The following is a 26,879-nucleotide window of genomic DNA, read 5'->3' as shown; positions in this document are numbered from 1 at the left end:
GAGCATAGCAGTGTGCAGGCAGACATGGTGCTGGAGGAGTTGAGCGTGTGACATCTGGCAGGCAACAGAAAGTCAACTGAAAGTCACACTGAGGGAAGCTTGACCGAAAGAGTCCTCAAAGTCCAATGACACACTTCTCCAACAAGACCACACCTACTCCAACAAAGTCGCACCTCCTAATAGTGCCTCTCTCCATGGGCCAAGCATTCTAACTCATGAATCTATCGGACCATTCTATTCAAACTACTACAGTGTCTTTTTTTTTAAACTGTCAAATCTATTTTTGCTGCCCATATAGTCTTGGATATGGGGCCTTCCACGGGAATGTGTTTGACAAATTCTTTAGATTTTTGTATTTTTTTAAAAGACAGGATCTCACTGTGTGGCCATGAATGTCCTGGAACTCTCTCTGTAGATCAAGCTGATCTTGAACTCGCATAGATCTACCTACCTCTGTCAAAGGCCTATAGCACCACACCCGACTTTTGACTTAGATTCTTTTTTGTTGTTGTCATTTGTTTTTGCTTTTCAGGACAGGGTTTCTCTGTTTAACAGCCTTGGCTGTCCTGGAACTCGCTTTGTAGAACAGACTGGCCTGAAACTCAAAGAGATATATCTGCCTCTGCCTCTGCTTCCCAAGTGCACCTCCACCGCCTGGTTTGACTTAGATTCTTCTATACACCGACATCATGATTATTTAACATTAAGACATTGGCTTTCAACATTGGCTGTACGTTAGAATATTTAGAAGACATTTAAAATGTATAGCTCTCTAGTTAACAATCTGAACCTAAGGACTTGTCATTAGAATTCTTAAAAAAAAAAACAGATTCCTGAGGTCAGACAAGATCAGGCATGTTCAAGGTCTGTCCTAAACAGAAACAGAGGAGTATATGGGAGGGGACAGAGAGAGGGTGGAGGGGAGGCACTGGGAGGATAGGAGGGAGGGAAAACAAACAAGCAAATAAATAAATAAAACCATGACACCACCCAAAGAGAAAAATTTAATAACTATCTCTTGAATACAAACAAAACAAAGCAAGAAATCCCAGATTCCTTGTTCATGCTACTGTGTACCCTAGGTGAGAGGTACAGTCTTTATAGAGTTCAGCAAATGCAGCCTAAAGAGAAAATGGAAGAGCAGGCATCACCACTGGCACCTGATGAAATGCATGCCATCCAGATTAATTGGAATTTCAAGCGAACAAAGAATACTTGCCAACATATGTCTCAAATATAAAATAGGGTAGATCGTACCTATAAGACCAGCACTTGGCAGGCTGAGGCAGGAAGATTGGCAGACTTCAAGTTAGAGACCAGCCTGGACTACGTAGTAAAACTTTGTCTCCAAACACAAAACAAAAATCACATACTTTCATTAAAAAAACCTTTTCGTTGTTTACATGAAATTCAGCTTCCTGATCATTCTTTGTTTGTGCTAAATGTGACAACCTAAAATAAGAAGTATTAATTAATTCTACTTCTGTTGTAATTGATTAGCCTGAAAATGCAAGCGATACTAGAATTACTAGCAGTATTTGGTAAGGAGAATGGAAACCAGATGAAACAATAAACCACTAAACAGCCTTTTCCCTCTGTTATTCTAACAGTGAGTACCTAGAAATGCAAGCAAAACTGAAAGATCCCCCTTTAAAATAGTGGGAAAATATAAAAATTTATGGATAAATTTAATAAAAGAAACATAAGACATAAAAAGAAAACAATATATGAACAAATGATAGGAATAGTTGTTATCATAAAAAAACATAAAATTTTCGGAATGTAATAGATAAATTGTATTGCATTAAAATTAGAATCTTTTGGAGACTTTGGTTTTGTTTGTTGGTTTTGTTTTTGGAGTTCCATGCTGGACTGGAATTCACTGGGTAGCCCAGGCAACACTAAAACTTGCTGTAATTCTGTTGCATTACAGGCATGAGCAATCATGCCCAGTTCATTAACATTAACAGGCCTTTTTGTTTTTAATTTCATTAAGAATATTAAACTTGAATAGAGAAATAAATGTCTGGAAATAGCTTAAAGAGCTAAAAACTACAGTAGAATGAGTCTTGCATTATTAGAGATTGTGGCAGTATATCCAGTCACTAAAACAGAGTAAATGTAATAATAGTATGAAAAGGACCAAAAATTAACAGATGCATCGAGAAATTAGTGCATGACAACTACAGCAATTCAGCTCAGGAGGAAAATGTCAGCTATCAATAAATGAAGTTGGCACGGCAGGGCACCTGTGTAGAAATAATGCAAAATTAAACCATAGGGCTGGGGGGAGCAACTAGATCGGGGTAGAGTATTTGCCTGGCTCAAGGCCCGGGGTCCACTCCCCGTTACTGAAAAAGGGGAAAAACCATAGAAATATAGAAATAAAGTACACAACATACCGTATAAAAATAAATTATAATACTATATAGTCTTAAATTTAAAAATGAAGATCTTGTGAGAACATTACAGACAATAAATATATCCTCTAGAGACATTGGAAACACCTTCTATAAAACCAAAAGTAATTAAAGAAAATATGGATATAATTACAATTTTAAAATATAAAACTTTTATAGAGCCAAAAGTAATGTGAACCAAGTTAATAAAGAAATAATAGACAAGGTAATAATTTTTAATTAAAGCAACTAGCATGTTCACTATTTTTACGTAGCATCTCACTAGCTCGGGCTAACCAGGAGCTTGCAATCCTCCTGCCTCAGCCTCCAGAGTTGCTGGGATTATAGATATGTGTCATCCTACCCAACTAGGATTAATTTACAAATTGTGAGAAAAAAGGTGTTTAAACTTAAAGAAAAGCTAACCAAAACATGAAGAAACAGTTTATCAAAGAGAAAATCTAAGCACAAGAAAACACTTAAATTCTCCAGCCACTCAAGGAATATGAGAACCTGGTAAAATAGCATTTTGCAGCCATCAGATTTATAAGCATGAAAAGAGCTGTACCAGCTGTTGCTAGCAGAGATGAGGGAAAAGGGATTTTCATACATTGTTGATGATAAAACTATTGCCACAGGTTTGTTTTGTTTTATTCTTTTAATATACGCTCAAGAAGCAGCTCTTAATTTTTAAAGGCAATTGCTGCACTGAGACAAGCACACAACTCACCAGAACACTGCTTAATTAATTTCCACATCCAAAGAGCACACAGATCAAAAGACAGATCACCAGTTCCCCAGAATAACCCCCACCCTTGCCTTTTCCCATTTACCTCCCACCTCCCCAAGCGTAGTCAATTTGATCTCAGGTAGTCTTACCCACCATTAGGGAGAGATCAGCATTTCTTCTGTGTGTGCTCAATATATATAATACTTATTGAATTTTTAGCTTAGTGGTCAAAAACAGGAAACCAAATTAATAATTTATTTGATAACTTTTCTCGTTGCTATGATAAAATACTCGACAAAATAAACCTACGTTCCTTTTGACTCACGGTTTGAGGGGATCGTTCATTATGGCAAGGAAGTCATGGGCACAGGAGCATAAGGGAGCTTGCTGGTAACATCACAGCTACATTTGGGAAGCAGAGAGTGATGACTGCTTACTCTCAGCTTTCTCCTGTTTATGCAATCAGGGACCCAATCCTAGGGAATGGTGCCATCCACGGGTATGGAAGGTAGGTCTTCCCACTCGAATTAACATAACGCAAATAATCCCTCCTAGATGTGTCTAGAGACCTGTCTCTAAGATGATTCTAGATACTGTCAAGTTGACAGTCAATCCAAACTATCAGAAGCCCATCCCTTGCCAACTCGACACCCAAACGCATCACTTTTTTCAGCCATCACATTCTACTTCATGTCTCAATAGGCTTATGACCACCTCGTAATGCAAAGTGCATTCAATCTAACTTCAAAATTGCCATAGTCTTGAACAGGTCCAGCACTACTCAAGAGTGTCCCTGCAGAATCTCTTCTGAGACTCAGGCAGTCTTTTAACTGTGAGCTCCTTTTTACATATTCCTAGAACACAGTGGCACAGAGGAAACATTCCCTTTCCCCCAGGAAGGAATTGTGGACATAGCATGAAAAGATCAAACCCCAAACAAGATAGAAATTTAGAAGGGAAAATCCCAGCTCCTACAGATCCCTGTTAAGCATCTGGGATGCTAATGGAATACGACTCCAAAAAGATTGACGAGCTCCGCCCCTCCAGCTCTGCTGCCAGTGTATAGCCCTTCTCATTGGTTGGCTCTACTCCACAGCTGATGTTTTCCTTGGCATATGTCCCATGACCCAAGCATCATTCTGGACTTTCCATTTCAATTCCGGCTTTACCTTTCCTGTTTTATGCAATGGGCTCTCAGGGGCTTCTTATAGAGAATCTGACACTGTTGGGCATTCTCTAGCCTCAGCCGCCTCCTTGAACTTTGGCACAAACTTCTAGAAGTCCAACCTTCTTGCATCTTTCACACCTGTAACACCAGTACCACCTGGATGATGATGCCATGGTCTGCTGTCAGGTTGAGATGCAGCCTCGTCCCCTTAGATCATGGTTGCCAAGTTTTCTAGCTGAACCTGCAGTTGTTTTGGAGCAAGAAACCACTTCTGTGTCATTTTCAGTTCGCACTCTCAAATGGATTTGCATTCTCATAGCCCAAGCCTTCAGTGTCTATGATCTCGCCCTCAGGACACTTTTCCTATTGTCCACCCCTTTCCTCACAGTTTGACCTCTCTGTCTCTCTGTCTGTTCTCTGTTGTCTCTGTCATCTCTCTTGTCTCTCTTTCTCTCTCTCCTGTGTGTGTATGTGTATCCTCTCTCTCCTTGCTCCACTTTTTCCCCCCGATAAAGTCTTTCTTTCCTCCTAAAATCTCATGAGCTGAGCCTCCAGTATCTGTGTTTCTTTCAGCGTTCCTCTCTTTTAGACTACCACCAGAATGAACCTTTGATCTCTGCTTACAGCACTGTAGAGCTTTTCTAGCTCCAAGTTCCAAATTCTTCCCTGGTCCTCCTGTAACCCAGTTTCAATAGGCTAAGCATCACATGGTCAGAATTATCATAGCAATGACCTTAGTCTCTGTATCAAGCGTCTTTGTAAGTTCCCTTTCTCGTGGCTGTGATCAAATACCTGACAAAGTCAGCTTAAGGAAAGAATGGGTTAGTTTGAGGATCCAGTTCATCATGGCAAGGGAACCGCAGTATCAGGACCACAGGTAACTAGCTGATCACACTGCATCTCCAGTCAGGAAGCAGAGAGTGATGAGTGCTTAGGCTCAGCCTTCTCATTTTGATGTAGCCCAGGGAATGGTGCCGCCCACTAAGGCAAGTCTTTCTACCCCAGTTAACCTAGTAGAGATGATTCTTCACAGGCATGCCTGGAAATAATGTCTCTGAAGTAATTCTAGATCCTATCAAGTTTATCATCAATATACAAGCAGCCCATTAATGAAAGCAGAGTGACTGAATTAAAAGTAGTCCTCCACAACACAAAATATTTTAAGCTGTTAAAAAGAATAAATTAATGAACAAAAATGTTCATTTCAGCACTGTCCATGACAGCTGGAAGGTCTACCATTTATGGATAAATAAATTCTGATATAGTCACATGAGGTATTATACAGCCATCAGAATGAATAACTAAATGTAAGTGCATTATGAATGCTATAAATAATAATGTTGTATTATGGAATACTATCGAATGATTTCTTTTCCATAGAATAAAAAAAGGCTAAAGAAGTCTATGTTGTTAAAGTCAGGAGGATCCTTAGGTGGAGGCCTAGGTGGGAGTGGTTCTGGGATACTGGTAATATTCTATTTTGTTTTAAAATTATCTTCATATTTATTTATTGTATATGTGTTTGTGCATGTGAGTACACACATGCCATGTGCATGTGGACATCAGAGAACAATTTAGAGAGTAAGGTCTCTCTTGCCACCATGTAGGTTCCAGGGATCAAACTCAGGTCATCAGGCTTGGTGGCAAGTGCCCTTATTCCCTTAGCCATCTTGACAGGACAATATTCTGTTTCCTCAACTGAGTGCTTGTTGCATGTAGAAATTCCTTAAGCTGGCTACTTGTGCATTTATCTTGATCCATTTTCTGTTGCCTTGAACAAAATTCCCGAAACTGGATGATATAGAGACAATAGAAATATTATTTGGGACATGGTTTTGAAGGCTAGGAAGTTTAAGAGTATGACTTTGGAGTCTTTTTAGCATCTGGCCCAGGCCTTCTTGCTACAGTCTAACAAGGCAGGAGTCAGCACATGGCAGGGAAGCCCTGTCCTAGCTGGTCTCTCTTCCTCTAATAAATTAACTAATGTCATAATGAAGCCCTCACTCTGATGGCTTTTTCTAATTCGGCCTACTTAACCGAAGCCCTTTCTCTAAAAACCATTAACATATGAATTTTGAGATTAAGTTTTCAACACATGAACTTGTGGGGGGCACATTCAAATATATCATCATTCAAAAGATAAAAGAGCAGGAACTAGAGCAGCTCCCTGGGCCTTCAGCACCCTATAATAGTAAAAGCATAATGCAAAACAGTGATTATCTAAGTCCATTTTCAATGCAGTACAAAATAAAAACTCTGCAATTGTCTTAAAGTGTATATGAATATACACATATATGGGGATATAAATGGTTCTATGCAGATTTATATGCAGAGAGTAAAAATATGGAAAGTCTTATAGTGGGTTAATATGGCTTCTGTATATGAGGAAAAATGAATGAGGACCCTGCTAATGCTGGGAAAAGCAAAGTGAAGAGAGAAAATGTGTGGTCTTGCTTTTTAAAAAATATAAAATATTGTTTGTTTTTTTTACCACTGAGTAAAACTCTAATGTGTATATGTTCCACACCTTTTTTAACCATTCTTCTATTGAGGGACACCTAGGCTGTTTCCAGGTTCTGGCTATTACAAATAGTGCTGCTATGAACATAGTAGAACAAATGCTTTTGTAGTATGTTAGGGAATCTTTAGGGTATATTCCCAAGAGTGGAATTGCTGGGTCCTGAGGGAGGTTGACTCCCAGTTTCCTGAGAAACTGCCACACTGATTTCCACAGTGGCTGCACAAGTTTGCATGCCCACCAACAATGGATGAGTGTTCCCCTCACTCCACATCCTCTCCAGCATAGGCTATCGTTGGTGTTTTTGAGTTTAGCTATTCTGACAGGTGTAAGATGGTATCTCAAAGTGGTTTTGATTTGCATTTCCCTCATCGCTAAGGAGTTTGAGCATGACCTTAAGTGTCTTTTGGCCATTCGAAGTTCATCTGTTGTGAATTCTCTGTTCAGTTCAGTACCCCATTTTTTAATTGGGTTAATTAGAGTTTTAGTGTCTAGTTTCTTGAGTTCTTTGTATTTTTTGGAGGTCAGACCTTTGTCTGATGAGGGGTTGGTGAAGATCTTCTCCCAGTCAGAAGGTAGCCTTTTTGTCTTACTGACAGTGTCCTTTGCTTTACAGAAGCTTCTCAGTTTCAGTAGGTCCCATTTATTCATTGTTTCTCTTATTGTCTGTGCTACTGGGGTTCTACTTAGGAAGTGGTCTCCTGTGCCTACATCTTGTAGACTACTTCCCACTTTCTCTTCTATCAGGTTCAAAGTGGTCAGATTAATGTTGATGTCTTTAATCCATTTGGACTTGAGTTTTGTGCATGGTGATAGATATGGATCTACTTTCATTCTTCTACAGGTTGACATCCAGTTATGCCAGCACCATTTGTTAAAGATGCTTTCCTTCTTCCATTGTATACCTTTCGCTCCCTTGTCGAAAATTAGGTGTTCATAGGTTTGTGGCAGTAAAAAACAATGACATCTTTAATTTTACATGCAAATGGATGGAAATAGAAAGCGCTTACTGAGTGAGGTAACCCAGACCCAAAAAGAGGAATATGGTATGTACTCACTCATAAGTGGATTCTAGCCATAGTTAAAGGTCTTTGAGTCTATAATTCGTGATCCTAGAGAAGCTAAATAAGAAGGTGAACCTGAAGAAAATCATATAGTTATCCTCCTGGATATTAGAAGTAGACAAGATTGCCAGGCAAACTTGGGTACACGGGGGAGTGGGTGGGGGGTGGAAGTAAGGGGAGATTGTTAGGGAGAGGGGAGAGGGGGAGGATTGCGGATGGCTTGGGGGAATGGGAGGGGGGAGGGAGGAAGGATGGTTATGGGAGCAGGGAAGTTTATATCTCAACTAAGGGAGCCATTTTAGGGTTTGCAAGAGACTTGATTCTGGAGGGGTTCCCAGGGAGGTTTATATCTCAACTAAGGGAGCCATTTTAGGGTTTGCAAGAGACTTGATTCTGGAGGGGTTCTCCTTGGGGAGAGGTCCCAGATTGTTCCCTGGGCAGCAGAGGAGAGGGTGCCTGAACTGGCCTTGGCCCATAACCATACTGATGAATATTTTGCATGTCACCACAGAACCTTCATATGGCGAAGGATGGAGATAGAGACAGAGACACATATTGGAACACTGGACTTAACTCCCTAGGTCCAAATGAGAAGCAGAGGGAGAGAGATTGTGAGCAAGGAAAGCAGAACCAGAGGGAGCCTTCATCCGACGATGAATGGAGATAGAGACAGAGACCCACATTGGAGCACTGGACTGAGCCCCCAAGGTCCAAATGAAGAGCAGAAGGAAGGAGAACATGAAAAAGGAAGTCAGGACCGCGAAGGGTGCGTTCACCCACTGATACAAGGGGACTGATTGAATGAGAGCTCACCAAGGCCAGCTGGACTGGGACTGAACGAGCATGGGATCAAACCGGATTCTCTGAATGTGGCTGACATGGGGGCTGACTGAGAAGCCATTGTCAATGGCACTGGGTCTTGTTTCGTCTGCATGGACTGGCTTTTTGGGATCCTGGCCTGTTTGGATGCTCACCTTCCTGGACCTGGAGGGAGGGGGGAGGAACTTGGATTTCCCACAGGGCAGGAAACCCTGACTGCTCTTGGGAATGGTGAGGGAGGAGGAGAGGGAGTGGGGGGAGCGGGAGGGTATTGGGAGGAGGGGAGGAAGTGGAAATTCTTTAAATAAATAAATAAGGAAAAAATATAAAATATGATATCATTTATGTAAAAACTATTACAGAAATTCAGTAGACCTACCAAGGTTTTGAAATTGTGGTCCAATAAATGACACACATTATATAACCCAAATGCATTGCATATTACTAGGATTTAATCATTAGATAAAATATGAAGTCTAAAGATTATTAACAAATACTAAGAATGCAGCCCACACTAAAGAATACAAAAACTCTATCACTGCTTAGTAATATAGCAACTCAGACAACATGAAAATCCTTTTACTATAATCACCTAGATACACTGAGTAAAATCTCCCGTGATTATTTTAAATGTACAACTAGGTTCACAAATAATAAAAGCCAACCCCTAGGTGCCAGAAACAAAAGAGAAAAAGAAAAAGCAGAAGAGTGAATGCTTGAGATAACAGGGGGTATTTGTCTTCAGAACCTAGCGGTTTGGGATTTAATACCCCTACATAGGCACAGGAAATGAGGCTTTGGGCTCTAGGGGGTAGAGAATTAAACTGAGAACTTCACATAAAGCCAAGACCCTCAAAGAACTATTTTATTTATGAAAAGATTTAAAAACAAGAGAGACCACACAGGGCAACTGGGCTTTGGGTGGGAGAATAATAAAAGCTCTCTGAGAATTTAAAACCACAGGACCACAATTACTACTGCTTTCACTCTACCCACATAATTCAGAGACTTTAGACTAAAAAGTTATGTAAGAACAGTTCCTTAAACACCGATACCCCTGGGAACAAGTCGAACAAAGACATGGAAGCAAAGCTCCCACATCCCAAATATCATGGACTATTCCAGACATATGAAGATGTGGAGCAACAGCAACAACACTCTACTAATGATGAGTTCATGATGAAAGTTTACAAAGCCCACAAGTGAACAACCCAGACTGATTAAGTGTATGCACATAGTACAAACACATAACTAGGTTCTCCCCCACAAACACACACAGATCATACAAGAAACACATGAAGCAACTGGAGAATAGAAAAAAAATCAAACTCTAAAGATAGAACTCTGTGTGGAGGAAAGATAAAAAGAGGAAGAAGAAGAATACCAAAACTTATATGGTATATCTTGGCATAAATAATTTTTATTTATTTTTTGAGATTATAATTACATCATTTTCTCCCTCTTCCCTTTCTTCTCTCCAAAGCTTCCCCTGTACCCCTACTCAGCATAAATCACTTTTAAAGATTATGAAATGATATAAAACTCTTTGTTAAAATAGGTGAGCGAATGCTAAAATGATTGGAAACTATGTCATGTTTCTGAGCAGGAAGAATCACTACAGGAAAGGCTGACTTGTAAATGATGACATGCCTATCAAAACCCACTAGCCAATTCTGCAAACTTCACAAGCTGATTTCAGTGTGCGTACAGGAGGCAAAAGGACCAAAAAGAGTCAAAGAAGCCAGGTGACAGCAAGGTTCATGCTACCAGAAAAGCAAGAAAAGTATAAACCTATAGTATTTGATACATGAAGCATTTGCAAGAAAATAGCTCCAGAGATCAGTGGGTGGTAACAGTGAGCCTAAAATGAGAGCCACATGCATGAAGGATCTTGCTATATGATGGAAGTGTCATTATAAATGAGCCGAAACAAATATATTATTCAATAAATAGCCCTAAATCATTTGCAGTGAATTAAGCAGATAAATGACATTGAAGAGCAAAATTTAAAAAAAAAGAAGAAAAAGAAAATCTTCAGAGAACCCACTTGATTCTCATTATTCATAGTATTTTGGATCTCTATATATTCTAAATGAACACTGGATTAGCAAATACTGAAAGAATGCTCCTTGGGGAAATAAAGAGTTGAGTTCCTGCCCGGCTTTGGTCACCATTTCTATCAACTGATCAATATATGCCTTGTTTTACAAGTATTTTTCTTTAAATATAATCCATTTACTGTGTATTGTCGATTCGTTAACACTAAACTCAGGCCAACAGTACTATCACGCATGCTTGAATTATTTTTACTTAGCACATGTATCTTCTCCATAAGGTACCTCACACTTTTGTTACTCTTAGGGAATACTAGGCAACACTTCACCACTGAGCTTGGGAGCCATTTTCAATAGCAAACTCTTTAGGAAAAGACACACACACACATATGAAAAGCGTGGCGCATAAGTTTACCTCTGGAAGAACACTTGGTTACAATCTGGAAACTTAAACAAAAAGGCAGAGTGTCACCATGTTTGACCTCAACTGGAACCATGCATTTGACCCATATTTTCCACACCACCTTCACACATGACAATTGCACATATTAATTTGGAATTATGAATAAGTTTTAGTGAGCAGGGAAATTTGTAAATATGAGATCTGAGCATGAGGATCAACTACACCTCTATGGTTTTTCTAGGGGTCTAGAAAGGAACTCTTGAGAATAAAAAACCAAATGATATTCACAAAATAACCAAAAGCACTCATCAGAGATGGCCTGAGGTTTTAAACATTTTGCAAACCCTACATTATCAGTCAGATTTAATATGAGATAAGAGGAAAGGAGTTTTGTACACATGAGTTAAAGACCTCGGGTTTGTTTTTACAGCTGCTGTCCAGCCCATTATGAAGGGCACCATTCCCTAGACAGAGGACTCTGAGCTATATGAGACAGGAGTTGGCGACATGAAAGCCAGTAGATGCAAGTAAGGGTGTGTATATTCTCCCTTCCTCTTGACTGTGATGTGATGTGACTAGCTGATTGATTTTCTGCCTTGACTTCCCTGAAAAGATGAACTGGGAGCTGAAATTGTAAGTCAAATAAACCCTTTCCTCCTCTGTGATGCTTTCAGTCAGTATTTTATCTCAGCAACTGAAAGGTTTTCATGTAGCAGCTATTTTTGTTGCTGTTGTTTTTGTTGTTAAGGTTTAGCATCAAGTTACAGAATTCTTGTGAATTTCTTTTTAAAGTTGTATGGTAAATCTATAGTTATATTCTTTTTTAGTCGTCATTAATATGGCTAGCTTTTTACTTTTTTTTTTCCAGCTCAAACCTAGGGCCGTGTGCATATTTACTTTGAATTTAATTGCATTAGAATCAGAGAATGTAATATGTTCCTCATTCATTGGTAATTGTACTCTGTTTTGTGGTCAGTTTTTATAAATGTTCCAGTGTGCTTAAAATATGTATTCTTTAGAGTTGATCTTAAAAATTACATTTCAAAAGTTGATTTGAGTTCCAGAAATGTTTGCACATGCACATATCTACATAGTATATACACATGCATTCATATATATACTCACATGATGCATCAGGTTAGTTAGACTGTCCAATATTTCATACTTTTATATTTCCATAACAAGTTATTGACAAAGATATCACAAAGCTTTCTCTATCAATTTAACCTAGCACTTGTGCAAATTTCTGTATTAATTTTAAAGCTTTGTGATTAGATGCATATACATCCAAATTATTTTTTCTTCATGGTGAATTATTCCCTTTGCATTTAGTAATAATCTTTTTTAAAATTCGCAATAATATGCTTTGTATTGTGAACTGAAGTTCCCAGGAGGGGAGGGAAAAAGAGCTGCACCTGTGTTAAAGATTATACAAGGTTAAATGACTTAGTTTTGTGATTACGGAAAATTAAAATATCTCAGCCCAAGTCAAATTATTTTGGGTTATTTTCAGTCCCCTTAAAAGGCATTCACTGCCCATCTCTAAGTTTGACAGAATGCCATGGATCCAAGAGAGAGAAGGGAGGGGACATACATGGGAGGGGTTATAGGGAGGAAAGGAAAAGGGAAACAGGATGTAATTTTATTTTAATTTAAAAAATTAATGAAACAAACATTTTATATTTAGAAAGCCACTAGCTTCCATCAATCCACTCTAACAGTATCTCCTATACTGTGTGAGGCCTATGATGGAGATTTCCACACACTGCTATAACCCTCATAACTAATGTTTCTACCAATGTATTAATGTGTTTTGATGTATGCTTTTCTTTTTTTCTGTCACTGTAAAGATTTATAAAAAACTGTTGCCATGTTAGAACATAGAATTAGAGGTAATATAGGTTTCTGGGCATGATCATACATATTTAAATAAATTATCACTTGTTCTTTGAGGTGAAAATTACATTTTTACAACAGCATTAATACCTATCTTGTCTGATGCTAGAATTACCATGATTTCCATTATACTGTTTTCCTGCCTCTGGGAGTTTCTTTTGCTTTTCTACAAGTTTAGATATTCATTTCAAAAGATATCTAATACAATTCATCCACTATTTCTGATATATGTAATAGGCAGACTTGTATGATCTGGATTGTTTCTCGATCTTGAAGTTCTAAAGTTGTAAAAATAATGAAATATAGCCTAATCTTCAGACAGAAATTGTCTGATATGCAATCAGAACAGCAGAGTAAGTTGTAGTATATATAACCAAGACCCTGTCTTATCAGTCAGGTTGTCAAACCATATTAATTATAGGGCTCAATCTGAATATACTTATTTTATAATTCCAAAAAACATAAAAAATAAGGGCTTTGTTGTTGCTCTCACAGTCTCTCTCAAGATTCTGATATGACCCTCATCCCTGAAGGTGGTCCCCCACCAACTGAAGATTGCTGGTTATGGAATCTCCAAAAACGACGACAGTTTGATGATGGAAATGCTTTATTTCAATAATAGTTTAGCATTCTTCTTATCCTCAGCCACTCATAGATATTATACCTAATAGTTTTCTCTCCTGCTCTATGGGTTCCTTCCAGTATGCTTCCAAATTGCTCCAGTCTCCTGGTTAGGTATGATCTAAAACCATCAGGCTCAAGTCCAGTTCATCACAGGCAGTGTATGGAAGTAAATCCCATCAACAGATTATTTAACCTAGTCTTACCAATAGTGGTTTGCTAAGGACTGCAACACACACACTGTGCATCTGCTTGTTCTATGAATTAGAGTCTACTTTGTCCAATTACTATGGATTTCAAAGGTCCTGGTTAAGACTAGAAGTGGGGGTCAGCTGTTTACAAAGAGGCTGGGAGAAGGTTTTGTTCATCTTAAGCAAGATGGCTCTACGGCTTCTCATATTTATGCACTACATAGAAAGCCTTCAGGAATTCATTAAAGTCTATGTTTCCATCTTTGTTGAAGTCCACTATGTTGGCAAGCTCATCAATTTGGGAATCATCAATTTGAACATTGTAGTGAGTGTTGAAAAGTTTCCACATAGTCCGGAATTCATCCAAGGAGATTAGACCTAAAAGAAAACAGGAGAAAGTTAAGTGCTAATGTTAAGACCCCCCCACCCCAAAGAATAGGGGAGAAGGCACACTGATTGAATAGTCCCAATTACAAACTCACTAACATGCCTGAGAATCAAAATACTGAAGGAAACAGAAGAATAAGATCATATGTGTAAGAAACAGTATGAACTACTGCAACTACCAAGGATCCTGGGACTATGTTAATGCCAAAAAGAGTAACAGGTGAAGAAACAGTGAGTGGATATGGACAAAAGTGATGTAGAAATTCTATGAACTAAAATCTAAGGATACAAGATACAGAGAAGGATGGCAGAAGAGATACCAACATCAAAGCAGGAGAAAGTACCCCTAGAGTCAATATGATGATGGTGGTGGTGGTGGTGGTGGTGGTGGTGGTGGTGGTGGTGTATGTGTGTGTGTGTGTGTGTGTGTGTGTGTGTGTGTGTGTGTGTGTGTGTGCGTGCACGTGCGCGTACATGTGTAGCCTAAGCCATACTGCACATGTTGAGGTCAGAGGACAATTTGAGAGTCAGTTCCCCCTTCTACCCTTCTACCATGTGAGTCTCAGGGATTGAATTCAGATCACCACAGCCAGCAGTGAGCACCTTTGCCTGATGGGTCATCTCATAAACCCACGGGTACTGTTTTTATGTGCAATAATCTATTTTCCTGGATCATTACTGATACTTTTTCACACTCAGATGTCTCTGCACAGAGGTTAGGGACAGGGTGCTGAGGATGGTACCCAGAGCCTCATACACAACAGGCAATCTCTCTACAACTGAGCTATATTCCCAGCCCTGCATTTTTAAGCTATAAAGTCAATAATCATATATTAAAGCTAAATCAAAACTGAGTTTTCACTCCCTTAAACAAAATTAGCACTCTTTTCCTATTAACTACGATACTAAAGCAGAAAGTGAATTATCTTTAATTGATTCTCAGTCTTGTGGCTACGATCAAGGGCAAGTGAGCTATCTTTCTCATCCCTGCTGGTGGTTTATATAAAGGAGTTATTCAGTGAGACCAATGACTATAAAGGCTTCTGGAGAACTCTATGGTCTCCAGTACAGAATTTGTCACCAAACTAAATGACCAATAATATTAAATACTCGTTTATTTGTTTCTTTACATTTCCTCAAGTTGGATGAAGAATGAAATCAATGAAAACTGAGTCCTGAACTCAAAGAAACAAACTAGCCCTTGCTTTGTATTACTCCTGAACCAATCGATGTTCAGTATTACTCCTGAGCCAATCAACATTCACTTACCTGAGTGATCCGTGTCGATGACATTAAATATGATTTTCAGGTCAGATCGGTATCTGTACAGCATTTCAAGTAGAGTAGATTTCATCTAGAATAAAGATTTTTTTTAAGTGTTAGAATACTTGGGATTAATTTCATTTTACATTCCAATCACAGTTCTCCCTCCCAATGTACCCCTCATCCACTCCTCCCAAAGGGTTAGGCCTCCCATGGGGAGTCAACAAAGTCTGTCACATTTAAGTTGAGGCAGGACCAAGCTCCTCCCCTCTGCATTGAGGCTGACCAAGGCATCCCTCCATAGGGAATGGGGTCCAAAAAGCCAGCTCATGCACCAGGGATAGATCCTGGTCCCACTGACAGGGACCCCTAAGATAAACCAAGCTACACAACTGTCTCCCACATGCAGAGGGCCTAGTTCAGTCCTATGGAGGTTCCATGGATGTAAGTCATGAGTTCCCACAAGCTTGAATAAGAAAAAAGACTACCAAATGCAAGCAAGCTGTACGTTGTAGAAAGCTTGGCAGAAATACCTTCATTATTGTAAATAGCTGAGCTGTGTTAGAGTTAAGTCCTTTCCTTTTAATTTAGATAAAAAGAAAGAAATATTACAGGACATTTGATCACACTGTGAACCCGGAGATTGCATTGTTTGCCGGACAAACCTGTTTCTAGTTGTGGTGTCCCTCTGCCCTAGCACACACCTTTCATCCAAGAGCCTCCTTCATGAATATAGTAAACAGGATTAAATAAAGTCAACCATAGGTCAAGAGGCAGAGCAAGTAACCAGTTCACAGGAAGTAAACAGAAAAAAAAAACCAATAAAGAATACAGGGGAGTGAGGAGGATGAACAGAGAGATGCACAGGAAATAGAGGGGAGGGATATTTTAGTTTGAGGAGGCTTGTTGGAGACAGAGTAGTCGGCTGGGTGCTTTCTCTGTCTCTTTGAGTTAACAGGTTTTCACCCCCCCCCAAAAAAACAATACAGAATAATTTCAGCAAATGCAACAGATACAAAATAGCCTCGTAAATTCATTTTCCTTTCTTTTTTTATCTCTTTATGGTGCTAAGGGATAAATCCCATAAGCATGCTGGGCAGGTGCGTTACCACTGAACTAGGTCTTAAGACCACCAATTCACATATGAGAAGGAAGCTGTCCCTTGGCCTAACCTCTTTGAGTCTTATTAAAGACTTGCCCACGTGTTCTACAGGGACAAAGACTCAATACAATAGCAGGAAATAACAGTTAGAAATCGACCAAAAAGTCTACAGGAATTGTTCCATTTCATCTTCTATAATCTTAGAGAATAAGGGCAGAAAAGAAAAAGATAAAGCAATTTTCCCAGAGGTCAGGTAATGATATTTGGATCTTAGGCCCTCTGTGCTGAAGCCTATGGTCTGAATCACTGTGGTAAACTATCTCTACCATCCAAGGCCTTCTTCCTAGAGATATTTTCCATCTAGTCTACATGATTCTCTTTGTTGTTCTCATCTTCCCTACAAATGATCACCCAAGTGTTAGTTCCCATCTGCTGTGTTATAACTAATTACTAATGAATTGCTAACTAGTTAGATGGGATCTGATCAGTGTCCCTGTGGTATTGTCATTTTAATAAGATATTTTATATCTTCTAATACTTTAAGACATATTCTAGGGCATGTCAGCAAGTCTGTACATGCATGTTGAGTATTTGAGTGGTATTTTTCATGAGAGACTGTTGTGATGTTACAGCTGCCCTGGACAACACCTGAAACTAAGAATGTCAGATTTGACATAGATTTGCTTACAAAGCTTTTGCTTTTTTTAATTTTGGTTGTTCTACAGAGAATACACCCATTTCCCAACCTCCTCGCCATGTTCTCCGGAGATTTCCTTCTGGTCTTTCTTGAGACTGTCATTCGCGTTCATTAGATAATTCCAACCCTAACTTTTGAAAGCACTAAGTTGCTTAGAGGTTGTCCGAAGGGTGTTTTGACAGAGCCAGATTTTTAGCTGGAACTAATACCACTCACCTCCTTCACAGGCTTTTCAATGTGGATATCCTGGAAGCTGGACATGTAGTCAACATTTCCATCTTGGTCTATGTGTACCAGGTGTGAACTCAGAGATCTCCATGGTAAGTTCAGCCCCAAAATGCTTTCCATAGAAAAAGCCCACTGCGCCAATGAAATCCTCCCTAACAGCAACAACAAAGGCCCATATGATTGGTACATAATTTGACAAAATAAAAGCGCAAGCTCCTTCACAGAGCTAGTGAAGCCTGGGGTTTTGAGGACTGAGGGCCCCCTGCTCTCCTCCATGATCTGTCTGACGAGGTTCTAGCACCTCAAGTAAAGAATAAGTAAAGAAAGTTTTTGTTTTGTAAATATTACTGTCACATGAAAGAAATTCTCCTTGTAGTCAGGTACTTGGGTGGCAGAGGCAGGTGGATCTCTGTGAGTTCAAGACCAGCCTGGTCTACAGGGAAAGTTCCAGGACAGCTGAGGCTGCACAGGGAAACTCTGTCTCAGAAAACAAAAACAAAAGCAAAACAAAAAGCAAAAAAACAAAAAGAAAAAGAAAAGAAAGCCCCTTTTCCCGTTATCTAATACATAAAGTAATATAGAAAATTTGAAAACACAGAAGAGAGACTTACTTTCATTTTTAATATTTTAGCATATCATTTACCTATTTTCTCAACTGTTTTTGATTTAATATTATACTGTAATTTTCTAAACCATAAATATTTTTATTTTTCTGATTATTGAAGATATATATTCATTTGAGGCAACTTTTTTTGGGGGATGAAACCTAGTATATACAACAAGCAAGCATTCTACCAAGCTATATTGCCAAACCTTGGCTTTTGAGACAGAATCTCAATATATAACTTAGGCTAGCCTTGAACTCACTATATAGCTCAGGCTAGCCTCAAATTTACAATCTTCCTTCCATCCTTTCTGACAGGTATGAGCCACCATGTCCAGCACTCAATGATTCAATGATTCTGAATAAACAATTTTATTATTTCTAGTGTTTTTCCTAATTATATAAATATTTATATATATAAATACATGTATATATAGTTTCTCTTTAATTTTTAGACTTATTTTATGTATATGAATGTTTTGCCTGCATGTATGTCTGAGTACCATGTGTACGGTGCTCATACCTTGAATACAATATGTAGCTGAAGCTGTCGTTGAATTCTTTATCCTCCTGCCTCCACCTCCCTAGTGCTAGAATTATAGGCATGAGCCACCACATTCGACACTTATTCTTAATTGTCTAAATGTTTTTACAAACCATAAAACCAGGTCACAGTATGGAGCTTAGTTGGTAGAGTGTTTGTCTAGCATGTACAGAGCCCTGGGTTCGATCCCCAGTACCATATAAATCGAGCATGGTGGCATAAATCTATAATCTCAGCACAGAAGAGGTGAAGGCAGGAAGATCCACAGTTCAGGTATTCATCCTCAGCTACACAGGGAGTTTGAGGCCAGATTGTTTTAGAGACCTTGTCTCAAAATTTTTAAATAAACTGGCCTGTAGTGGTGCACACCTTTAACCCCAGCACTTGAGAGACAGAGGCAGGTCGATCTCTGTGAGTTGAGGCCAGCCTGGTCTACTGATCTACAAAGTGAGTTCCAGGATTGTCAGGGCTACACACAGAGAAGCTCTGTCTCGAAAAACCTAAAAAATTAAATGAAATTAAATTAAACCATAAAACAGGGTTAAATATACCAAATAATTGTTTTTAAGTACATTATAGGATATCTTTATTAAAATAGTGAACTACACTGACTGGGTTTGGAAGGACAAAACAGTTGGAGCTCCTAGTATTCATCACAAAAGCCAAACTTGGCTGTGATATTCTAATATTTGACTATTTCATTTATCTTTTATATAAATTTATCAATAAGATCAGCCCTTAATTGTCCTTCTCCATATTCTTGTTAGGTTCAAGCCCAAAGGCTAGGTTGACCTCCTAAAATACTCTGTCCCTGTTCTCTAGAAAAGGGGATCAAAGTACTTTCTTGTTTTCCTAAATGCCTGCTGCCATGCTGAATGAAGCTGGTATAGAAACTTTCAAATTTTTCTGATTCAGTTTCTTTTAACAGTTACAGTCATTAAGCCTTTCGGTTGATTTCTGTCTCTGTTTAGAATGTGTGTGTAGATGTATTTATTTTAGGACTTGTCCATTTGATATAAAGTTCTAATTCATTGCTAGATAAATTTTCATAATATATCTAATGATCTTAATGATTATAAATTCCATAATAGCATCTCTTTCTATCTTACTCTTGGTTATTTGTACTTGAATATGTATTCTCTAATTTGAGTGCTAGCTTGCTCCCCCCTCTCTGTTTTATCAAGTTTACCGGTTTCTTCAAAGAACTATTTTTTTATTAATTGATAACAGTTTCATCTTTTAAAATAGATGCATTCAAAGTGACCAATGTTTCTCTAATTTGTATTCTGTAAACTTGACATGTGAATTCACATTATCATTCAGCTTGAGTATTTTAATTTCTGCTATGATTTCTTCTTTGATCAAAGGACTATCCAGAAGTACATTTCTCATTTCCAAAAGTGTGTGTGTGTGTGTACATGTGTGTTTTGTTATATATCACAGGCTAGCATCAAAATAATGATTCCATTGCCTCTGTCTCGAGTGCTGACTGGGATTACAGGCGTGTGCCACCAAAAGGAATTTTTATGTAGCACTTGTCAGGGTATTTTCTTTGGTCTGTCTCTTTAGTTACTAAAGGAGGAATATTAAAATCTCCCACTATGATGGCAAATTTTTCTATTTCTGCTCATTGCTCTGTTGGTTTTGTTTCACATATTTTGAGGTTGTATCAGTAGGAATATAAACATGCAGAACAAATTCAAGTGGCAAATTAAATGTTTGCTATCATGAAGTGTCCCTTTTCATGTCTAGTAACATAGTAACATATATTTCCTCGGAATCTACTTTGTTTGCTATTAACAGAGTAGTTCCAGCTGTGTTTCTGTTAATGCTTTCATGCTATTTTTCTAAATATAACTTTCAATCTTTGTTTATATGATCCGCTATCTACTGACTTTTTTTTCTCAGTTGCTGATTAGTCTATCAGTCTAACTGCTGTGTCTTTTTAGCAATCTGTGTTTCCTCTCTGCCTGTATTTGAATGCCCTCTTCCCTATTGGTGCTCCGCATCATCTTCATTCCAAGTGAATGCGAGTGCAGATTTAATTTTATTTATCCTGGTTGAGAACCATTGTTCCTGTTTATCGCTAGGAATCTGTCACGGATCTGGACGAGTTGTTGGCATTATCATGTTAAATATAGTCTGCCTCCCTTACACTCTCTCTAGTCTTCCTTCCTGGTATCCTGATATACGGTATACTTGGATCCCGACTATATGTTTTGTTCATTTTTGCTGTCCATAGTAATTTTTTGAGATGGGGTGTGAGTGACTAGGTAGATCAGGCTAGCCTTGGGGTTACTATGCAGTTTGGGTTAGCCTTGGAAGTTCCTAGCTCTCAATCTAATTCTTGATGCTAACCTTCTCTTTAACACATTCATTATGAACACTCTCTCACTCTCTTGGGTTTTGTTTTTGGTTTGAGGCCAGGTCCCATGTAGCCCAGCTGGCCTCAAATTCCTGACTTCCTGCCACCACCTGCCAACTGCTGGCATTACAGGTATGCAGCACCAGCGCTGTTTTCCTCTTTATTTTAATAAACATAGTGCTGTAAGTATTTGATTCGTCTTCAAATCATATCATATTTCAGATCTTTCAAACACATATCCGGGGTTCTCATCCGTGCCTTTCTTAGGCATTTTCTATTTTGTATTTGACAATTCCCACAGCTGGTTTCCTTGGGAGAAACTAGCTCTGTTGTTTGCTGGGCTTTGTTCCTGTCTCTCAGTCGGCACGGCTCACCTCATTTATTTAGTAGTCAGTCCTTAATTGCAAGCTCACACTAATTGATGCTAACCTCTGAATACACCAGTGACTACAATTAAGGATGTTCTCCTCAAAGATGCAGTTGGGGACATTATTTAGTCACTTTGAAGGCACACAAATCCAAAATTCATCTTTTCTCTCGACCGTGCTAGAATCTCATGTCAGGATGGTTGCTAGAGCAACATTAACCTTCATGCCAGGACAGTCTAGCCTTTGGTGCTTAATTGTTGCTTCATGCTTCCACACATGGTTCCAATCATCTTTTTGTTATGACTGTACATTTTTTTGAAAAGAATTTTCTTTATTAGATATCAGGTAATAATTACATTTACCATGATAATCCATTCATTTTCATCAACCTGACAAGTTTATTGAAATTTTCTTCTACAATAGATGTTAACTGTCATTATTGGATCTACAAATTATAATGCAAGTCTCTGTGAAGATTCTTGCTCAGTTTCCTTTATTTTTATTTATTTATTTATTAAAAATTTCCACCTCTTCCCCGCCTCCCTTTTCCCTCCCCCTCCCCACCTCCCCCTCCCCACCTTCCCCTTCCCACCTCACCCTCCCTCTCTAGTCTTAAGGGCAGTCAGGGTTCCCTGCGGGAGCCTGGTTTGTTTGGCTGTTCACCTTTAATGACTGTACTTTTTAAAGACAGAATCTCTCTGTGTAGCCCAAGCTGACATCATACTCATAATTCTCCTGCCTTAGCCTCAGTCTGGGAATTTCAGGCATATGCCTCTATACCAGGCTCAAATAATTGTTCAAAAGAATGGCAGTCATGAGACTAAGATACTGGGAAGCTGACAAACAGATTATGATTCTGCATTCTCCAGAATCTGTTTCTTCACAGGCAACCAGAAGAGAAGTCATAATTCAGGGCTGTTAGTTTCTTAAATTCAAAGAAGCTTACTGAAAAGGAAATACATTCTGGTATTTTTTAGTGAATGGATTCTTTATTTTCTGTCATTCCTTTCTAGCAACAAAGAACTAAAATCCCATTAAAGAAAATCTGCTTTGTATATAGCCAGAATGTTAAGAAATGATAGATAAGTTATTACCTGATCTCCTATAGTCACGGAGCTGGAAAGCATTGATGAGATCAGTTTTTCGTGAAAGCATTCTTTCTTTCAATATCTTGAAGGCACTGAATTCCATAGCACTCACCCTGTGTTAAGAAAATAGCATTTCAGTGAAACTTAAATAAATCATTAACTTCTACTTAATTTTAATGTGCTGTTACCACATACCAGTTTCCACATTAAATAAATTGTCTGTTTATACATACTATATTGCTAGATAGTAAATGTAGCATATTTGTGTATGCATTTTGGAGATTTGTTAAACATTTGAAAAATTACTATTATTATTTGTATATTTTCCTTTTTCATTTCTTAGACATTTTACGTTTTGTATTTGACAACTTGATATGGTGAGGGGGTTGTGTGCAGTATATGTGTGCAGATCAGAAGACAATTTTGTGGAGCTGGTTCTCCCCTTATACCTTTATGTATGTTCCAGGGCTCGGACAGAAGGTACGAGGCTTGCACTGCAAGTGCTTTTATCTGCTGAGCCATCTTGATGACCTGAAAATTCTTTTTAAAACAGAGTTTAAACTAGCCTACAATCCAAAGTCCTCCTGCCTCTGACTCCTGTGTGCTGGGATTACATGCATACGCCATCATGCTCAGCCATTTTGTTCATTTCTTTTATTTGGCATTTTATTTACGATCCAGTTTCACATTCTCAGAGGGTCAACAATTATAACAGCCACAAGAAGTGTTTTCTTGTTTCTTTTTTTTTTTAAAAAAAAGATTACAGATAGAGTTTTCCAGAATTTGAAAGATTCATGTGAATATTGAATAATTATGCTGGGCAGTGGTGGTGCACACCTTTAATCCCAGCAACCGGGAGGCAGAGGCAGGTGGATCTCTGTGAGTTCGAGGCCAGCCTGGTCTACAGAGTGAGTTCCAGGACAGGCTCCAAAGCCACAGAGAAACCCTGTCTCGAAAAACCAAAATAAATAAATAAATAATTATTTGATAAAAGGAACTTGTTATATGAGATACAAAAGATTTTTAAATTGTTTTAATTGAGCTATATATTTTTCTCTACTCCTCTCCCTTCCTCCCCCTTCCTCTTCTACCTTCTTCCATAGTTCCCATGCTCCCAATTTACTCAGGAGATCTTGTCTTTTTCTACTTCCTATGAAGATTAGATCCATAGAGATACTAAAATTTACCATTACATTAGTGCCGTGGAATAATCTTTTTGTATATTGAGAATATTTGTTGATCGCATTCATCTAATAAAGGGCTGAATGGCCAATAGCTCGGCGGGTAGAGGTTAGGCGGAACTTACGAACAAAAAGAGAGCACGGGGAAGAAGGAGGTTTGAGTTGCCAGGAGACAAGGAGAGAAGATGAACATGCCATATTAAAAAAAAAAGGTACTGCCACATGGTAGAGCATAGATAAGAAATATGGGTTAATTTAAGTTGTAAGAGCTAGCTAGCAACAAGCCTTGGCTATTGGATGAGCATTTATAATTAATATTAAGTCTCTGTGCATTTATTGGGAAACTGTCAGTCCTGACAGAAAAACTCTGCCATTCTGACTGTGATAAAAGAAAATATGTACATGAGTAGAACATAACAGGAACTTTGAAAAATAGATCCAACTATTATAAAAACATATATGGCAAGAGAGGTAGAACAATTTTGTAGAAAAGAAAATCTTTTGATCGATGCTAGAACACTTAGTTAACTACCTCAACATAAACTTCTACCTCAATCCTTTATAAAAAAAATGAGTTTGAAGGAGGAACAGAGGAACAGAAGAGTCCTGAGATACAGACGTCTTCTGTGTTCACAGAGTGTAGATTCTAAGAGACAAAATGGATTTTAAAAATCTAAAGCTTGGTGTGTGGAGGGAATGGGGAGAGGGGAGGGAGTGGGAATTTGGACTGGCCTTTTTTTAAAAACAATCTAATAAATTAAATTAAAATAAAAAAGAATAAAAGAGAAATGAAAAAAATCTAGGGTTTTTCTCTAGTACAGTCAGGGTTACAAAGAGAAACCCTGACTCAACAAACAAACAAAAAGATTTTCAGAAACTGAATGATCCTAATTTTGTCATGTGGTCATTGCTGGGTTTATCATCTAGGTTTTATGAAGAAAGTGATCTGGTTTCATTGTGACTTTTGCTCTTAGGGAAGCAAAGGAGACTCCCCATGTTTTGATGAGTTCGCTTCTTTCCTAACTTAAAGGCATGTTGAGGGGCTCCACTCCCAGTTCCTGGGTCACAGTGAACTAACCCCTAAGTTGGAACACTGGAATCTGTCATTTGCAAACAATGCTGATACCATTTAGAAAGATGTGCACTACCTAAATTCTGTCTCTTAAGGAAAGCTATCTACCTGTGTATGGAAAGACCCCTTGACACAACAGTTCTGGTTTGATAGTCATTTGTTTAAGCATGTGTGCAAGGTGGATCCTGGCTGAGTCAACACTGCACTGTGGATATGTATCTGTGTTTACATACAATTAGACAGAAGGCATTGTACATAGGAGTGTTGCTCTCAAGCAATATTTGCAAAATATGCAAACTTCTGTATCTGGAAGCAATAATACAGGTTCTTGTTGCTATGTGTCAGTCACATAAAAAAATCTAAGGCTTCTCAATTTCCTTAAATAAACTGATACCATATTTACATATAATTGATATACAACTTCTTATATACCTTAATTTATAGAGTATAATTCTTCATTTAATATAAATAGTTGGTGTATTATATTATTTGGGGATATGATAACAAAAATGTCTGTACATTTACAGAACTGATTTTTTTTCAACTGTCTGAAATTTATTAAATTATAAAAGTTTCCATTTCCGCCCCTCCTCCCAACACCCTCCCACTCCCCCCACTTCCCCTCCTCCTCCCTCTCCATCCCTAAGAGCAGTCAGGGTTTCCTGCCCTGTGGGAAGTTCAAGTTCCTCCCGCCTCCCTCCAGGTCTAGGAAGGTGAGTATCCAAACAGACTGGATCCCAAAAATCCAGTATATGCAGAGGAAACAAGTCCCAGTGTCATTGTCAATGGCTTTTCAGAAAGACTCCGGGCCAGCCACATTCAGAGAATCCGGCCACATTCAGAGAATCTGGTTGGATCACGTGCTCGTTCAGTCCCAGTCCAACTGGCCTTGGTGAACTCTCATTAGATCAGTCCCCGTGATATGATAACAAAAAATGTCTGTACATTTACAGAATTGATTTTTTTTTTAAAAAAAATATTTTCAAGAGCCAGGCTCACCCTTATCACCCAGAACTTGAGTTCAGTTTATCCCAGACACTTTCCCCTCAATCTTGAGCATTGCTTCTGGGCCACAGAATCCATCCAGGTGAGAGACATCACTTGTACTTTAAAACAGTCTAAGTGACTTCTACGTCATCTTTGGGCCTGGCCAGTCCTGACTCCGATAAGCATTATGTTTAGCTCAGTCATTCTCTCTAGACCCTAAATCTTGAGCACTGCTTATGAGTCAACAGTACCCATCTTTTTGAGAGGAGCCAAATGTACTTTGTAAAGAATTTCAGTGTAAACATGTCTTAAGTTTGTTATGCTCATGGGCCTGAGTTAATTGTCATTAGAAAACTATTTCTCTAAAATTGTGTTGTGCTTAAATATAGCTAAAATAAACAAACTGATGTCAGACTCTGGAAAAAAATATTTTCAATGTGGAACCCACTAATACAAAGTGTAGGCTATGTATCAAAAAGACAAAATGACAGATGCAAATATGAATAATAATAGCATATGTAAGTAAATTAAGTAAACAACTAAAAAGACAGGGATCATGAGACTCAAATGAGGCTTCAAAATGAAGACTGGCATGCTAATAGGAGACAAAATAGACATTAGATAAAAAGTGTAGCTAGAAACTGTAACTGAAATCTAGAGATGGGGGGGATTCTTAATGATAGAAGATAATGAACCTAACAGCAAAAGCCAAAACTACATGAAGCACAAACTAAAAGAATTAAAGAAACAGATAACTCAATAACGAAGGCTAGAAACTTCACTGGCAAAGCTGCTCCTAGTCACTCAGGATTGGTTCCACTTTGTCACAAATACAGTCCTTAGTATTTTTAGGGCTATCTACCTTTGGTGAAGAGGACTCAAGCATGATGAACTAGTTACTTGGTACTGGAAAAATTGCGGAGATGTACCATAACTTAGTCTGATGTAAGCTCCTCGGTTGCTGCCTTCTTCGTAATAATTAGAAGCAGAAAATAAAGTAATGACCTGATTAAAGAAAAAGAGGATCAAGTTCATTAAGTTAATTCTCAAAAGGTCATTCAATAAAAGCCAGAAATAGCTCAATTCTCAAAAAAAACCCTCATAATCTCTGCAAATTATCTGGGCCTGAC

At 38.4% G+C, this 26,879-nt stretch overlaps 1 protein-coding gene across 3 annotated transcripts in view; it reads right to left on the bottom strand.

The window, feature by feature from the left end:
• Positions 1 to 13,640: 13,640 nt before the first annotated feature.
• Positions 13,641 to 26,879, bottom strand: part of Ppef1 (protein phosphatase with EF-hand domain 1) — a 119,168-nt gene continuing 105,929 nt past the window's right edge. For all 3 annotated transcript variants that reach the window (XM_048440607.3, XM_087902855.1, XM_087902856.1), the window contains 5 exons: positions 26,612 to 26,754; positions 22,516 to 22,622; positions 17,529 to 17,692; positions 15,520 to 15,604; positions 13,641 to 14,241 (listed from right to left, as the gene is read on the bottom strand). In XM_048440607.3, coding sequence (XP_048296564.2) covers positions 14,057 to 14,241; positions 15,520 to 15,604; positions 17,529 to 17,692; positions 22,516 to 22,622; positions 26,612 to 26,754 — 684 coding nt within the window. In that variant the 3' untranslated portion in view covers positions 13,641 to 14,056. The remainder of the gene's footprint in view (positions 14,242 to 15,519; positions 15,605 to 17,528; positions 17,693 to 22,515; positions 22,623 to 26,611; positions 26,755 to 26,879) is intronic.

This window comes from Myodes glareolus, chromosome X (genome assembly GCF_982192425.1).
Source record: "Myodes glareolus chromosome X, mMyoGla1.1, whole genome shotgun sequence".
NCBI lineage: Eukaryota > Metazoa > Chordata > Mammalia > Rodentia > Cricetidae > Myodes > Myodes glareolus.
The sequence above is the reverse complement of the archived record's forward strand: the minus strand, read 5'-3'. Positions and strand labels throughout refer to the sequence as shown.